General features: G+C 49.0%; 1 protein-coding gene and 2 non-coding genes across 3 annotated transcripts in view; all 3 read left to right on the top strand.

The window, feature by feature from the left end:
* LOC135815322 (cilia and flagella-associated protein 47-like) overlaps positions 1-16,595 on the top strand; it is a 47,955-nt gene that overhangs the window by 1,200 nt on the left and 30,160 nt on the right. Inside the window, exons 2-19 of the mRNA XM_065328597.1 lie at positions 495-688; positions 1,171-1,375; positions 1,672-1,718; positions 3,262-3,484; positions 4,097-4,213; positions 4,456-4,636; positions 5,041-5,722; positions 6,202-6,357; positions 6,583-6,686; positions 7,198-7,383; positions 7,483-7,586; positions 8,845-8,963; positions 9,659-9,792; positions 11,246-11,359; positions 11,817-11,947; positions 12,389-12,511; positions 12,792-12,920; positions 13,411-13,605. Coding sequence (XP_065184669.1) covers positions 495-688; positions 1,171-1,375; positions 1,672-1,718; positions 3,262-3,484; positions 4,097-4,213; positions 4,456-4,636; positions 5,041-5,722; positions 6,202-6,357; positions 6,583-6,686; positions 7,198-7,383; positions 7,483-7,586; positions 8,845-8,963; positions 9,659-9,792; positions 11,246-11,359; positions 11,817-11,947; positions 12,389-12,511; positions 12,792-12,920; positions 13,411-13,605 — 3,144 coding nt within the window. The remainder of the gene's footprint in view (positions 1-494; positions 689-1,170; positions 1,376-1,671; positions 1,719-3,261; positions 3,485-4,096; positions 4,214-4,455; positions 4,637-5,040; positions 5,723-6,201; positions 6,358-6,582; positions 6,687-7,197; positions 7,384-7,482; positions 7,587-8,844; positions 8,964-9,658; positions 9,793-11,245; positions 11,360-11,816; positions 11,948-12,388; positions 12,512-12,791; positions 12,921-13,410; positions 13,606-16,595) is intronic.
* Trnaa-ugc (transfer RNA alanine (anticodon UGC)) lies at positions 1,828-1,899 on the top strand. Its single transcript has one exon. It is a non-coding gene; the product is annotated as a tRNA-Ala (tRNA).
* On the top strand, positions 2,907-2,978 carry Trnaa-ugc (transfer RNA alanine (anticodon UGC)). The gene has a single exon. It is a non-coding gene; the product is annotated as a tRNA-Ala (tRNA).

The following is a 16,595-nucleotide window of genomic DNA, read 5'->3' as shown; positions in this document are numbered from 1 at the left end:
GTGTGTGTGTGTGTGTGTGTGTGTGTGTGTGTGTGTGTGTGTGTGTGTGTGTGTGTGTGTGTGTGTGTGTGTGTGTGTGTGTGTGTGTGTGTGTGTGTGTGTGTGTGTGTGTGTGTGTGTGTGTGTGTGTGTGTGTGTGTGTGTGTGTGTGTGTGTGTGTGTGTGTGTGTGTGTGTGTGTGTGTGTGTGTGTGTGTGTGTGTGTGTGTGTGTGTGTGTGTGTGTGTGTGTGTGTGTGTGTGTGTGTGTGTGTGTGTGTGTGTGTGTGTGTGTGTGTGTGTGTGTGTGTGTGTGTGTGTGTGTGTGTGTGTGTGTGTGTGTGTGTGTGTGTGTGTGTGTGTGTGTGTGTGTGTGTGTGTGTGTGTGTGTGTGTGTGTGTGTGTGTGTGTGTGTGTGTGTGTGTGTGTGTGTGTGTGTGTGTGTGTGTGTGTGTGTGTGTGTGTGTGTATTGGCAATCCATTCCCGTGCTGCATCTTCTGCATATCGTTTGGGCAGGTTTTCAAACTGCAGGGTGGAGAGAAGAACGTCTCCATAGCGCCAGGCTTGGAAACACATGTGGCTGTCAGATTCCAGTGTGGCAAAGACAAGAGTGCCGCTAGCAAGGACGATAGCAGTGGTGCGCGGAAAGCACACACCGGCTACCTTGAAGTGCAGAGTGGCAGCGACATCTACAAAGTGAAGATATTAGCGTGAGTAGTGCTGCTAAACTGCATGCGAACACTGTGTGGTGCTGTGTGCTCATTGTAAGTGCATCAGTTATTGTATGGCGCAAGTGGTACAGCATAGACCTTCCTCTGCCTTCCTAAACCCCTTATTTAACTCCATTCTCACGTTCACTTCCAAGTAATTGGGCTTGTAGTCTGTATGTACTTGCGAATTCAAATAAAGAATACATACATCCATGTTAGGGGCCTCTGATTCCTTATCTGATTCCTAATCAATTGATTGGACGCTTTCACGATCAGAAGGAATTAAAAAATATTTTCAGTACTCCAAACGAACCTCTTGTGGCTGCTGTGGGGAATGCGTGGTCGGCCGCAGAGCGCAACCTGCAATAATTATTATTCTAATTCATGGGTGTCCGTGAAAATGTGTATGAGCGGGAGGATAAGGCTGAGTTGCTTGTATTATTGACTTGTTATCTATTCTTCTTTTACCGCGACTATTCCAGAGAGTGGCCCAAAGCCCACTGGGATGTCACACGGCACATCAATTTCGGCAGGCAAATAAGCGATGGTCGCGTCTCTACAAAGACGCTCACGATCCGTAACGACGGCAGCAAGGCTGGCACTTTTTCAATCCAATGTGGCCTGGAGGCTCTGGCATTCGAGCCGTCAAGTGATACGGTGGCGCCTTTCTCTTCAGTTGACGTGAAAGTAAGTGAAAGCGGTGATGTTTTCAGGCTCTTGATCGCCACTCCACATATCATAGTAAACCGGCATATACATGTACTTGTAACTTTTCTCGACTTTTTGGCATTGCATTAGAAGTGTGGTATTTGCTTTTGCATTTAGTCACACAGTCATACAGTCCGACTGGCTTTTTTAGTGACTTGTTGAGAGAGAAAGTCTCTCGTAATGACTACCGGGCTAAAGTCCTTGTTGGGTAATTCAGACTGCCTCTGGTACATTGCCTTTTATTGTTTTCTTCTCCCTGGCATTTGTTACTCCAGGTAGAATTGGCGTGCAACATATCTGGAAAGCTGGAAGCCTATCCGTTGTAAGTTCGAACGTGATAGGTGTATGTAGAGTTGGATATGTAACTTATGGAACAGTACTACATGCATGGAAGAGTCAGAGTGGTAATTGATTAATTGTTTCCATCATCCGGGGGTTTAGCTCAGTGGTAGAGCGCTCGCTTTGCATGCGAGAGGCCATGGGTTCGAACCCCATATCCTCCAAACTTTTTTTGTATTTTATGGAAGAGCCTTCCACATACGTGTGCCTCTTTTGGCTCATTTCAGTCATTTCACTACGTCATGCTCAGAATGCTTGGATCTACTGTCCGTTGTTCTTCTCGCACAGCGATAAGCCACACTCGCTACACACCAAACAACAGCACATTTGTATTGCGGTTAGGAGGGCCAGAAGTGTGACATTGTGACAAGTGTGACAGAAGTGTGACGCTGACAGTTGACTGACGCTGCCCGCTGAACGATGCTGGCTTCCGGCCGCTGTTCTTCCGGGTTGTTGTTCGGGATTAAGGCGGCCCTTGCCTGGGGCGGTTGGGCTTGTGCCGGCCGCATCCGCAGACTCTTGCAGCGAGTACTTCGCATGTTGGGCTATCGCTGCCGAAGAGGTTCCACTTACATTCACCCGAGATGAAAAGGTTCTCCTGAAGCGGGATGACCATATGATCAACCACCATATCTCGGAAGCCCGCTGGAGACCATAGCAGTGGCCACCATGTGGCCGAAGGCCAGAAAGGGAGGATCAGAGTGCCGTCTGCGTGGCAAGCTTGCATGTGGCGAATCGTGCGGCCGATGAGGTGGATTGGAGGCTCGATCCAATTGTTCTCGTCGTTCCAGCTCACGGAGAATGCGTCCACAGACGTGCAGCCTGGGGACCACCATCTACTGCAGAAGCGCTGCATCTGAGCGTTCTGCGGAGTAGCGAAGCGGTCGATTGTATGTGGGCCCCATTTCCGGTCAAGCATTAGGAAGACGTCTGGCGCAAGCTGCCAATCGTCCTGGTCCTTCACCTTTGAGAAGAAGTCAGCTCTCTCATTCTCTTCCCGAGGTATCCACTCTGCCCGGAACGTGATACCTTGTCGGATGCAGATACGGAAGTGAACGTGAACGTGATTCGAACGTGATAGGTGTATGTAGAGTTGGATATGTAACTTATGGAACAGTACTACATGCATGGAAGAGTCAGAGTGGTAATTAATTAATTGTTTCCATCATCCGGGGGTTTAGCTCAGTGGTAGAGCGCTCGCTTTGCATGCGAGAGGCCATGGGTTCGAACCCCATATCCTCCAAACTTTTTTTTGTATTTTATGGAAGAGCCTTCCACATACGTGTGCCTCTTTTGGCTCATTTCAGTCATTTCACTACGTCATGCTCAGAATGCTTGGATCTACTGTCCGTTGTTCTTCTTTGACTACCATCGCTACATCTTACACATTCTTGGCACTTTTGATCACAGGCCACGTTTGGCCAGGCACGAAAGACTGATGCAATCAAACTGCATAAACACTGTTACTTGTTGATGTTCTTTGGATTGTTTGCTCTACGCTTTACGGCATGCTTGCTCCTGTCAAGGGTGAAATTATCAGATGGAGTAGCCGATCCAGTGACGCTAGAAGCGTTCGTTTCTGCCGAGTTGACACGCACCTACTGCGATGTAGTGGACGAGAATGGCAAGCCGCTCAGCGCACTCACGCTGGGGCCCACCTACTTCGGAACGGTGCGCAAAGCAACAGTGTTTCTGCGCAACATTGCGCCGAACCACCTGGATTTCGTCGTGCAAATGGTTGAGCGCCAGGTGAGTGCCATTGACCTATTTAAAGCATGCCTGGTATCGGTGTGATTTGTAACTTGTGTGTTTCCCTGACTACCAGCTACACATAGTCACTAACAGTGCTACAAGCAGTTCTTACGACTATCTTGGCATCCATTGGACTTCTTTGTCCGTTTTTGCAAATGCAGGGTTAGCTAGTACTGTACCAAGTTCGAGCCAAACTTATGCTACAATGATATTGGACCCCGAACACCTATCCGTGCTATCAGTCCAATATCATCTGCGGTGGTAGTTCTTGACAATTCAGTAAAACCTGTAACTAAAGACCACCGTGACTAGCGACCAGCCTGGTACTACAGACCACTTCGCCAGGCTCGGATGGTCTCACATCCATATAATATGGTTGGGTGGTGCAAACCTCTAACTAAGGACCACCTGCCACTAAAGACCGCTTTCTCTGGCCCCAAGGGGTGGTCGTTAGTCACAGGTTTTACTGTGCTCCCATGTCCATCAATGCTGTTTGCGATAAATTGCATGCTCTGCATGCCAGCACCATGTTTTAACTTTCCGGCCAGGATGACTGGATCTGCGAAGTTCACGGTTTGTCGGTGTGCTAACTGCTAATCTATACTGCAGGGAAATGACTGGAGCCAGGCGCTGTGCGTGACAGCAGCTTTGGCCGCACAGAAAGCAAAGCAGGAGACACTCATGCTGGAATCGGAGCACGGCGACATGGCTGGACGAATTTTACAGGTATGACTCAGGTAAAGTGTTGCCTGGACATCACCTGGTGCCGGTGATCTCACCGATAACAATGTGTACGGGAAAGGCACTACACTACTGTAGTATGATATGATGAAGATAACTTCCACTGTGTGTTGCCTGGTAGGGTTAGGATTGGAAACACTCCAGGAATTTTGGAACACACATACATCTACAGGTGCAGAGTCAGGTTCGTTGTTGATTCTAAACGTTACTTTCATTCTGCACTGCAGGTCACACCATCATGTGGCCAAGTTCAGCCGTACGGCAGCACACCTCTGACTATCATCTTCAGTCCAGTGTTCCAACACTCTGAACTTGGATGGAAGCAGAATTGTATGGCACCAGCGCCACGCATCTTCCCTTGTCATGTGCTCATCAAGTCAGCCACGGCAGCGTTTGGCGGCAGTGCAGGTGGGGTAGTGTACCATTGTAGTAGTAGTAGTAGTAGTTGTTGTTGTTGTCATTGTCGTTGTTGTCGTTGTCACTGTCATCGTCATTGTTTTTTTTTGTCGGCCTGCTGTAAAATCATTGTGCAGAGTCTAGAGCATGCTGCATGTCTCAACTCAGATCTTCACTGGCAGTTACCGTGCCTGAATTACAGCAATGATTGCGGCCTGTAGTCTGCTCTACGTTTGGTGACTGATGTGTGATGCCGCTAATACCTTTTCCTATCTCCAAGGCATGGCATTGTCATTGGTTTGACGACTTTAAAAAAGTGCACAACTGCACTTCAGAACCACAATGTGCGTATATCATTGACTGTTCTGTGGCCATGTTGTGGGTTGCTTACTGTGCATGTGGTCCTGTGTTTATAGGTGCAGCTATGAGTGCCAATATTGGCATTACCGGTCACGCAGTACCAGTGCAGGTCAACATAGAACCAACCGGCAGCATGGGCGACTCGTTCCAGCGACGTGCCACGCACGATGCCCTGGACTCGCACAACGTCTACGACTTTGGAACGTGCCGCGTCGACAGCAAGGTTGAGGTGACGTTCCGTGTGCTCAACTACTCGGACAGGATGCCCGTGTGCGTGAAGGCACGTCGCCTGGCACACTTCTCCTGCACTCCATCACGCTTCACTGTTCCCGTCGGCGGCTGTGTGGAAGTTCTGGTGACGTTTCTACCGCGCCAACTCGGTCTGTTCAACAGCTCGCTGTGTTTTGAAGTGCTGGACGTTGCTGGTCCACAAAGTAAGCACGGGGTTGCAGCTCGTCCCGTGATCTATGAGATATTTTCACATCTACGAGGAATGGCCGTGGCCGATGGGAAGAAAACGATCAAGCCGTTCGTCGGCACGCAGACCGGAAAGTGGAACCCAAGCGTGAGCTTGATCGATTCCTACGGCACTGCCTTGGAGAGCACCGCCGCACGTTTCGACCAATCTCTCACTCTTGCCGATCCCAAGAAAAGGACGGCCGCAGCTCGTGTTGCTCATCCGAATGAGACCCGCCTGGCGCGCAGCATCCGGCCACATCCTGCCACCGATCCCGTTAGGTGAGCGAACTGCTGCAGGCTCTTTATTACACACTCTGCCAAAGCTGGGTTTGGGGTATTCCTTCCCTGTTATGACAAAACCCAATTGGGAATCATCATCAGCAGCAGCAGTAGAAGCAGTAGCAGTAGCAGTAGAGAACTACAATCCCATTGTTCTGCCACGATCCTCACCGAGGTGATGGTAGAACCGGACAAGTCAGATGTGCATTGAATTTAGGTGCATCGCGCTGTAGAGTTTCTTTCAGTTAGTTCATGGATAACATTATACCTATGAATTGTATTACCCGAGTCAGTGAGGATAGCCGTAAGGCTAACCCTATTGTGCTGATCACACAAGGCTTATGCTATCATCGCACTTTAGTTAGTGGACAGACACGCATGCCACGCAACCCATCTTGTTTTGTTGAGATTGAGCATAGTAGGTTTAGCTGATACTTGTTGGCAACTCATTGCCTGCACACTTCTTTGATTTTGCCTAGATTTCCTTACACCGGCACTGCCCGGCACACATACACGGATACGGATTACGGGCATATGGAGCTGGAGGCCGCCGTCAGGCGTGATATCAAGCGCCACTACAACAAGAAGATGGAGTCGGACAGCTCCAGAAAGAAGAAGGAGACCAAGCGGAGAGAGTGAGTTGTCACACACTCGCACACGTACACCCACACCCACGCATGCACACACGCGAACACACACACACACAGTGTCACACAACTAGAATTGGTGATCTGTGACAGAGTAACCTTTCACAAACCAGCATGCATATGTCATGTGTCATCCCAAGTAAGTATTTAATAATTACGTGTCAAGCCAACAATTTCAACCTGTTAATGTACATTGTTTGCTCATGTCTACAGGGAATTCAAGCGGCACAATAACCCCACTGACATTAACCTGGTGCCAAGCAGGGACATGGCTGTAGCTGATCCAGCCAATATGAAAGCAAACACCATTGTAAATGGTGAGTGCTGGTATGAGCGTACCCGTTCGTCAGAAAGTCATAATTATTGTTGTGTACCTAGTTGGATATAATACAATATTTCTCTGCTCCTCTCCTGCATGCGCTCTTTGGCCGACTAGCTACCATCGGTAGCCATTCCACACACAACATTCCAACAATGAAGGGTACGGGTACTGATACAGTGTACTGAAATGCCTCCTGGCAGCTTTGCTCACCACTTTATAGAGATCACAGTTGGATTTATGAAAGGCTGTTCTTATGTATTCATTTACTGAACACAGTCTTTCTCTACTTGGTCCGCTGGATACCTGCTGATTACCATTCTGTTTAATGATGCTAAAGAGCTGCCTACCGTGGACTTCTACAATTCTTGTAGCGAGTAGAAGGCACCAAGCAACCTTATTTTCATTTGCCCGTGTTAAATCTCTTCACCTTGCTGCCTATCTAGCCATGCTGTTGCTGAAAGGATATTTTGGGTTTAATTTAGAACGCTTTTGTGCTTGATCTGCAGCTGGATATCGACAGCCATTGACGGTGCGTGCGCCAAGTCCGCAGCTCGATCTGACTAAGCTTATCACTACACACCACACTGCTGCCCTAGCTCTTGTTATTCCTGAGGAAGCACCGGGCACGAAGGAAGAGCAGCGCGACTGTGCGCGTACGCTGAGCATCAAGGAGCGATCTCTCTTCACAGTCTGTAAGTGTTCACACTCTTCCCCGTCACGTCACGGATGTGTACCTTACCTCGCCCAAGATAACGATTCTTTCATTTTGTTCTATGCCTGCTCACACACAGCCAACAAAGCACTGGATCTTGGACGTGTTGATGCTCAGTCAGAAGTGACCAGGGAGTTGACTCTTACCAACAGTAACAGCCATGCCGTGCTCTTTTCTGCAACGGTGAGAACTTAGAAAGTCTGAGTTGGATAGATGGGTGTGTTTGTGTTCCCTGGGATGTGCTTGCAATGGTGTGCTTACAGCCGTGCCTACAGCCGTGCCTACAGCCGTGCCTACAGCCGTGCCTACAGCCGTGCCTACAGCCGTGCTTACAGCTTTCTTCCCTCCACCATTGTACTACATGTTGGGTTTGCTGAGAATTCACCCCTTGTGTGCGTGTGTGTGTGTGTGTGTGTGTGTGTGGAGGGGGGGGGGGGGGATAGCTCCTGCTACTCTAAACATTGCATGATGTTAGCAGCCCTCAGGGAATGGTAATGAGATGGGTGTAGAGATGTGTATGTGAGTTACTTGACCATGCCCAGAGCTCAGCAGTTTTATACTATTAATTTGTATGGGATCATCAGCACCGTAATGCCGTGTAGAATCACTGTAAACTCGGATACTGTATGGTCCCTGCCTAGACCATACAATGATCTAATCATGCAGTTTATACACACACGTAACTGGCCCACTCTGAACTGCTCTGAACTCGGAATGTAATTATCTTCAACCAGACTCAGCTGCAGCAAGAGAAGACTGCCTCCGAACATCCCAAAACCAACTTCACACGAGCATGCATCTCTAGTGCGCATGCTCGTGAGAAGTCATAATAATATGACTTGACTGAGGGACACAACAGATACCGAGCCAACATTAAACATAGATATCTAGTTACGAGTGTTGAGTCGGACTCGCTCGTCCGCAGACTGCTAGACACCAACTGCACGGGTTCCGAGTCTTATCTCAAGCCACAAGCAAAAGGGAAAACCACTCGAAAAACAACGTTCGCCATTCCAACTCCCTCTCCCCAGAACTCTCTCAGCAAAAGTCGCTAGCAGTAGGGAAAAGCCCGCACAAAGCAATCAACACGGGACACGCTGATACCGCACGAAACTAAAGCACAGCTAACAGTGCCCTATACGTAGGGTAGTGATAACCTGAATACAAAGTCAGATGTATGGCAACTGATATCATGCAGATCAGTAGCAGTTCAGTTAGTTGAGGTCGAACAGTGACCAGTGTTGTACAGTTGCTCATTCATAGTCATATCCGTACGTCCCTCTCCTATTGACAAATAACTTACTGTGTCTTCTGCTTTTTGTTCGTACATCACCAGTGTATAGAATTGTTCAATAGAGGACTACTGTTTGAAAATGCCACAACGTATGTCACTGAATGTGTGCTCTGTGTCTGTGTCTGTGTCTGTTGTTGTCGTGTGCAGGGTAGTGCTGCAGAGCTACAAAGCTGCCTTCCTTGGCAGGCTGTTGTACCTGCCATGTCGTCTTGCGTCTTCCGTATCACCTTCAAGGCTCCGGACATCCCAAACCAGAGAGTGTACAGGTATGGCTGCCTTTACTCAGCCCCCCCCCCCCCCACAACAAACACACACACGCACACACATACTCTACCACCAGCAAAGTTACTTACCAGTTCTTGATGTTTGGAAAGGAAAAGCTTGAGTTTCTGGTTAGGCACGTCATTTTTTCATAGCGGCTTTTTCAGTTTTCACTATGAACATGGCCTATTAGTGTGCAACCTCAATCTGGTATTGTTCCTATTCCATGGACTGAGCATTCTGCTCAAGACTGAAGAGTACGGCGTGGAAGTCGTACATGACCTCTGTGAAGCATAACGAACGTACAGTCCCTATTAATCGCTATGCTTTGCACAGTTCAACCAGGCTTAAGTTGCACCAGGAGACAAAGGGCCTTTCTACTTTAACAGCATTCAGGAACGCCTTGCTTTACCAGTAGACCACAATTTTAGTCCATATTTGCTTCTTTCTTCTTTTCCTTTTCTTTTTGACTTCTTACTCTTTTCCTTGTTAGCCATGGCTGGCTATAAAGACCCTGCAATCGCCACGCAAGGTGGTCATTGGCTACCCCAGCCATGTATTGCTTGGAATAAAATAAATAAATAAATCCTCTTCTGCATGACATCACAGTGAGCTCAATCTGCATGCATATCCATTCTTACAGTCTAGGAATCTGGTGTGCCATTTATGATCGCATGCATTCCTGTGATTGACTTTGCAGGGACGTCCAGTACTCACTTAATGGTGTAGCCGAGCACTGGATTACGGTCAAGGCTCAAGTGGTCCCTGTGGAGCTACTGCTGGAACCGACAGAGTTGGAACTAGCACCAACGGCGGGGATGGGTGACGCTGGGGGTAAGGATTGATAGATGCCTCTAAGTTCTGACTAAGGTTGCATTTGTTCGGTCATTCCCGAATGGGCATGGAATGACGTCGGTACCCATCGCGGAATCGGAATGAGCGTAGCAAACAAACGCACTAGCATGGATTCGAGAATCTGGCAAAAGTTTTGCGCCACTCTGGAAACGTATTACCTGTGGTTTGCACAAATTGCAGCCTTGCGAAGACTACTACATGCCAGTCCTGGTAGTTGCTATAATATTATGCTTCCGTAAGTTTCTGCATGTCCCTATGACAGTCATGATGAAGGGCGGCCAAACACGGCGTAGGTCAACGAGCGATCGTAACTAGGGTGCCTGCAGGCGGCGTTTGGCCGCTACTTCATCATGCTATACGACCTCGTATCAGTCACAGAAACGACGTCTCTAGCTCTCGTGTTTATTTGACAGACGAGGCACTGTTGTAAGAAGAAGTGAAGTGGCAGACTCGGTGCCTCTTTGGGTCACTTTGTTCTGACTCGCCTCCTTGTGATTCTAGAGGCCCTGCTCGACGACGGTGAAGAGCTGAGGTGCGAGGGCATATTTCCAGTTCATCAACGATCCCGGGCGAACACTTTCTCAGGCAGCGAAGGGTCAAAATACCACGAACAAGTTACATGCCGTCCCCGAGGTTACAGTACCAGCCTATGCCCTGGACGATGTCCGCCAACATTTCTGCATATCGATAATCGCGTTTGAAGTTTTGTTGGGGAGGTATGCAGCAACAATGAACATCACGAAGCCGCTCCGCACATTTTCATTCCGCTCGGAATGAGACCTCATTCCACTTTTTCTTAGGAATCGCCAGAATCGATTCTGCCCCCTTCATTCCGCGACCGGAATCGGAATTGCACCGAACAAACGCTGTCCAGTGCATCAAACAAACGCTCCAGAATCAAAACACGGCGGAATGACTTTGGAATGGTGGCGGAATGGCACCGAACAAACACAACCTAAGTATGACTGCTGCGGGCCTGTGCCAGTTAGTAACTGCTAGACTGGACAAGAAGCCAGGAAAAAACTTATGTTCTGTTTCATTCCACGACTTCTCTCAGAACGGAGGGCTCCCGGCCTTTGAACTTGCCCCAAACCTGCGAAGAGGCAGAGAAAAGAAGCCAACATGCTCTGTGTGTGCGTGTGCATGTGGGAGGAGCGCTGATGTATGCGCATGTGTGCTTATGTTGGCCAAAAAAATCCAACCTTAAGAATAAAGTAGCGCCGGACGCTACGCAGCCCTAGCACTACACACACTGTTCTGTGCACTCCAGCACGATGCTACTATACTTATGAGGTTGGATTTCTCTGGCCAGAACTATACATACTGTCTTTGAGTATGCTTGTAGTAGTAAAATACTTATTTTGAAGCACTACTGGACGGGCTAAGGCGGAACACGTGTAAGATGTCAATTTTGATGTACTTGTGTGTGCAGGTGTGTCCGGTGTTGTACGCCTAATGAACCCCGGCAATGCAGCTGTGCCCTTCTCATGGGAAGTCGATGCAAAGCCGGCCCAGGACCATTTCTGGACTGTGGAGCCAGAAGAAGGTAGCCTTGACTCCTAAAAAAGTGTATGCCAGACAGATCCGAAAGAATACTTGATGCTGCATTGGGCCAGATAATGTTTGCTAGGCCAGAAGTTTGCGTAACGTATAATTTGACCATCGTTGGTCCATTTTTTTTTCTTCCCGGTCCTCAAGAAATGCTTGTGTTGTTACTATTTTGAGCAGGTGATTGAGTGGTGACATGGCTGTATGTAGGTGCAATTTTGTACTTTGACTTGCACCGATATGGCATTTTATTTTGGCTGACACCAGACGGCAGTGGAATGTATGTCTTTCGGAGCGTTGACTTCTCCCTCAAGGGATTCCTCTCAAGAGCTTTTAGCCAAACGTTTGTTTTCGGTATTGATCAGTGGTGTATTGTCTTGCAGCAGCGGTCAGTGATCAGTTTACCGGCGTTAAGTTGTGTCTTACCATTCTGTGTTTGTCCTACTTGCATGCAGGCGTAATCCAAAGTGGTTCGATGCTCTATTGCAAAGTGACATGCTGGAGTGCTGTGGACAATGTGTCGTCCGTTCGCTTCGCACTGAATGCCAATGGTGCTGTGCAAGGAGGACTGAGCTGCTCTGCAAAGGTAGAATGATGTGCATCGGTGCACTAAGGAGCTGACCATATTCATGCTCCGAAGTAGTGGCTTTGGATGATGCCAGGCTTCTCCAATACACGCAGAGGGGGGGGGGGGGGGGGGGGGGTAGCTGGTTCCCCTTTTATAAAGGGGAGGGGGGGGGGTGCACGGCCGCATATGTGGAGGATGGCTGGTGCATGTCATTCATGGGCATCATGTACATGCTGAATGTAGGTGGAAATATTTAGGGGGGGGGGGGGATGTACCCCCCCCCCCCCCCATGCCCTATGCAGGCTACGCGCCTGAATACACGTGTCAAGAAATATGCTGGTGCATTTGCCATCTCTTGGAATCGTGAAGTTGTGATCTGTCTGCTTGGGACAACACTCGTCTGGCCAGGATTGTGTTTTTAATCTGTCTCGATGTCTGTTTGCACGGTTGTTTGTGTAGTTTGCGAAGGCCGAATGTGCATTCCTGGAGCGTCGCATTCAGTTTGGCATCGTACCGTACAACCTGCTAAGCGTGCAGCCATGCACTCTGGTGAACAAGAGCGACCATCACACCTTCTTCCGAGTAAGACTTGAGGGATGGGAAGCAGGGGCCCCGGGGTGTTAGGGAGCATGCTACAGAATTGTATGTACTTTCCTCCTATGTATGCACTCCAGAAATAGTTGAAGTTGAAGTGAGTGCTGTGACGGTTGCTGTAACGTTACAAATTGTATCCCATGCTACGCTGTCTTTAGTTAATGTGTTGTATGTTGAGTTCCTGTCACTTTTCGAGGCAAACTTGGCCAAGCAACGCTTGCAGTGCCTGCCCTTGCACCCGGTCATACCTATTCTTTTCTGATTGCAGGTCGTTGTTTCGGGAAGTACTGAAAAGGACACCGGCGAGGATGGCAGTCCGGCCGTTACTGCCGGCCTCAACTTGTCCGTCACTCCTGAGTGTGGATTTCTGCCAGCTGGCGGTCAGCTACAGTTGCAGGTAACATGTGGCGGTGTATTGCTGTTGGTGTCCTGTTTGGCTGATACTATCAGTTGCTTTTGAATGGCTCAATGCTCGCTACTGCCTAGTCCTGCTTCGTCCATTGCCTGGTGATTGTGTCATGGGTGTGATCTCAAAGCTATTGCTCTGTAACAGGTCCTCTAGCCCGTAGCTCACCTTAACCTTCCCTCGGTGTAGCTGCCAGCTATATTCCCTCCAATGCCTTATTCTCTCTCTTTCTCTTTCTCTCTCTCTCTCCCCTCTCTCTCTCTCACACACACTCTCTCTCTCTCTTTCTCTCTCTCTTTCTCTCTCTCTCTCTCTCCCTCTCTCTCTCTCTCTCTCTCTCTCTCTCTCTCTCTATCTCTTTCTCTCTATCTCTCTCTCTCTCTCTCTCTCTCTCTCTCTCTCTCTCTCTCTCTCTCTCTCTCTCTCTCTCTCTCTCTCTCTCTCTCTCTCTCTCCTACTCTTGTCCTTGAATTTACCGCAGACCGTGATATCTCCTGGCACAACGGGCCGGCAAGAGACGTCCTTCAATGTTACTTTCCGCGATGGCTCGCGACTTACATTGAAAGTATGGGCTACTGTAGAAGCGCCGAAAGTACGCCTGGACAATGACCGTTGGATATTTGGCAATGTTTACATGGGTAGCATGGCGTTCCTTCCCTTCCGTCTGTCAAATGATGTAAGTAGACTTATCCAAAAGTGACAGCACTGCCGTAATTTCTTATTGCGGCCATAGTTGAGGATATTGTGTTATCAGTAGGGTACGCTTTCCAACGGCCGAAGAGAGTTGGAAAGCTTGTGTCTTTGTGGATAACTCGAAACAATTTGCGCTAAGACGCTGCAAAATCGCTCCGATTTTGGATTTCATTCCACAGAATGTGGTACCGACAAGATGCGGTCCTTGACCGCATTTCCGTCACTTCGCAGTGGCCTTTCTTCCGTTTAGTTTGTTCCCGCCCTCCCACCCCGGACTGAAGGGTGTTTATAGACATTGTGTTGATGTGTGTGTTTTTGCCTAGGGCAGTTACGACTGCGGTGTTTTTCTTTGTTGGTCTTTTAGAAAAACTTTAGGGGTGGTGTGCGCGTCGTGGGCTGTTGTATGGTTACATTCAGCTTCAGAGGGTTATTGACAGGGGATGAATTGGCATGGGGCAGAATGCAAGATTGAATTGCAAGATTGAATTGAAGGCTTGGGATTTTCAGGGGTCATCAAGGCATTGTGTTAACTGAAGCTGGATGATGACCTGTGTGGTGTGCCGGTGTGAAGATGATGTGCAAGGGTGTTCTCTTGCGTTTCTGAGGTGTGCGCTTTTACATTTCCCTATTGTTATGCCGTTGTTGGCGTGTTGTGTGCTGTGTAATTATCAGCATTTTTGATTGACTGCTGTGTCGATCGTTGATATATTTTTGTAAATGTACAAATAATTATAGGAAAGAAAAAAGAAAAAAAAGGAAAAAATTCTAAATAAAGGCCATTGCCGAGCCACCGTGCTCTCAGCAGAGACTTCTGTGTGTTGGTGTTGTGAGAGTGTACCACAAAGACTAGTAGAAATGTTTGCCACCAGCCTATACACATTTGGTAAGGAATGGTTTGCCTGCAGTCCATGCACACCATGCACACCATGCAAGCTACTAGTATATGAGATGTGTGACAGTGTTCTCATTGGAGTATTGGCTGGCATTGGGAAGGTTGTTGCAGTTACTGATTGTAAATTAATGTAGGAATATACCCTGTCTGCCACAAATCAGAACGGGCAACATGAAGTTAGTTTGGACTCCAGAACTACTGGGAGAGATTGAGTAAACCTTTCTACTGTCGTGGACATGGAAATCCGGTCGCACGTCTAGCGCCCTAGGGCGCTGGCCATGCAGCCGTACGCATGCCGTGCACCCATTCATGTATGCGCTGCAGCGCGCTGGTCGCATCGGATCACATGCGCAATGCATGCAACGTTCTGTGCGCATTGAGGGCGCCGGCCCCGGTCATTCGACTGCCCCGGTCTTTCTACGCGCATAGTCTAGTCGTTGTCTGCAACACAGTACATGTACAACGTTTATGCATGCAAGTCGAGAGATCTAGGTCGCGTGCTTGGTATGCAGCGCACGGACTTCGCCCGCCCGCGAATATTCGAATTTTCGAACCTTCGACCTAGATTTTATCCGATCGATTATTCGTTGATGTCCAAGAGATCGAGGAAATTCGAATAATCGATTATTCATTACATCACTTGTGTTTACTGATAAAGACTATCCTAAAAATGCAACACCCAGAGCTGTATCTGCATCCAAAGCCATTACCTAGCTGACATAATATGGTGTACTAGCTGTGCTAGTACTTGTTAGCAACAATCCGAACTAGCGCACACACTGCACTGCATTGCTTTGTACTGCATTCAAGACTGACGTCATGCGCTTTGTTTTGCTGCGTAATCACAAATGGCACCAGCCCATTTTGCGGAAAAGAAAAACAAATCTTGCTTGCCCTGTTGTGCTCTTCCAGACAACGGATCGTGCTTCAGCAGTGTTTCTTTTCCTTTCGTAGCTTTGCTGCCAGCCCGAGTGTCACCTCGACACTGTATTTCTCCAGTATGGCTGACCTTACTGTCGACACTGTCAAGGCAATGCCTTGCCAAGCCCTCCGCGGCGAGCCTTCTCAGCGCTTGAATCCGAAAGGAAACTGAGTAAAAGTATTTACAGCACCGTTTGCTGGCACAACTAGCCCTTGGTAGCTCCGGCCAGGAGAACCAGCAACATGACAGTGCGGACACGGCTCGCGAGCCCAGAAGCCCGACGTGCACCAATGCCTCCTCCGCCAGCTCAGGTGACGCGGGCTCAACGGATCTCTGCGCTCCCGTACGGGACGAGGTGTAGTCGGCTTTGTCGGCCGCCATTTTATTATTATCGGAGAGCATTGTGCCGCTCCTCACCCAAGGCCAAGGCAATGCGGCAGCTGCCGCCACTACGCCAGGTCAAGCTCCTGTAACCCACCCGATCAGCCACCTGCACCAGCTGTGCCCAAGGCTGTGCAAGAACGTATCTTGCGAGGGGAGTTCGTAGATTTTTCAAGTTTGTTGCCTGACATTCTTGCACACCTCCGGCCCAACATTCCGGCTGGTGCACAGCCCGAATAACGATAGCCAGCTAAATATCGTTGAGTCGGATGACGCGAAGCAGGTGCGTCGCAAGGTTCACGATACATGTAGCTACCCGGCTCGAGGCATGGACCACATCCATGTCTGTTATCACGGCTGCTGCCCTACACCGCACTGCTGAACTGCTGAACTGACTGCGTACCAGCAGTTGATCCTGACTGCTAACCGCCAGTTCTTCCCAAGCGCGTGGCTAGAGTACGACCGCCAGCTGCGGATGCTCGTGGCCCAGTAACCAGGCACGAAGAGGTTGGACACCATCGACGTGAACCTATGGCAGATAGCTGTCACAGGCCATGCACACCCAAAATGCGCTCAATGTAAGACGTTCCATCCAGGGGCGGTTTGTGTCCTTTTCGTCTCCAAGCCAGCAGCATTTACCTCCAGTGGTCGCAACCATACTAGCGACGGCCAAGAAATCTGCCGCAACTTCAATGGAGGCCGCTGTTCTTCATCGTCGTGCCGCTTCTCCCACACCTGCAGCCAGTCTGGCAAGGACCACCCATGCATCATGTGCAAC

The sequence above is a fragment of the Sycon ciliatum genome, chromosome 4 (genome assembly GCF_964019385.1).
Source record: "Sycon ciliatum chromosome 4, ocSycCili1.1, whole genome shotgun sequence".
Taxonomy (NCBI): domain Eukaryota; kingdom Metazoa; phylum Porifera; class Calcarea; order Leucosolenida; family Sycettidae; genus Sycon; species Sycon ciliatum.
The sequence above is the reverse complement of the archived record's forward strand: the minus strand, read 5'-3'. Positions and strand labels throughout refer to the sequence as shown.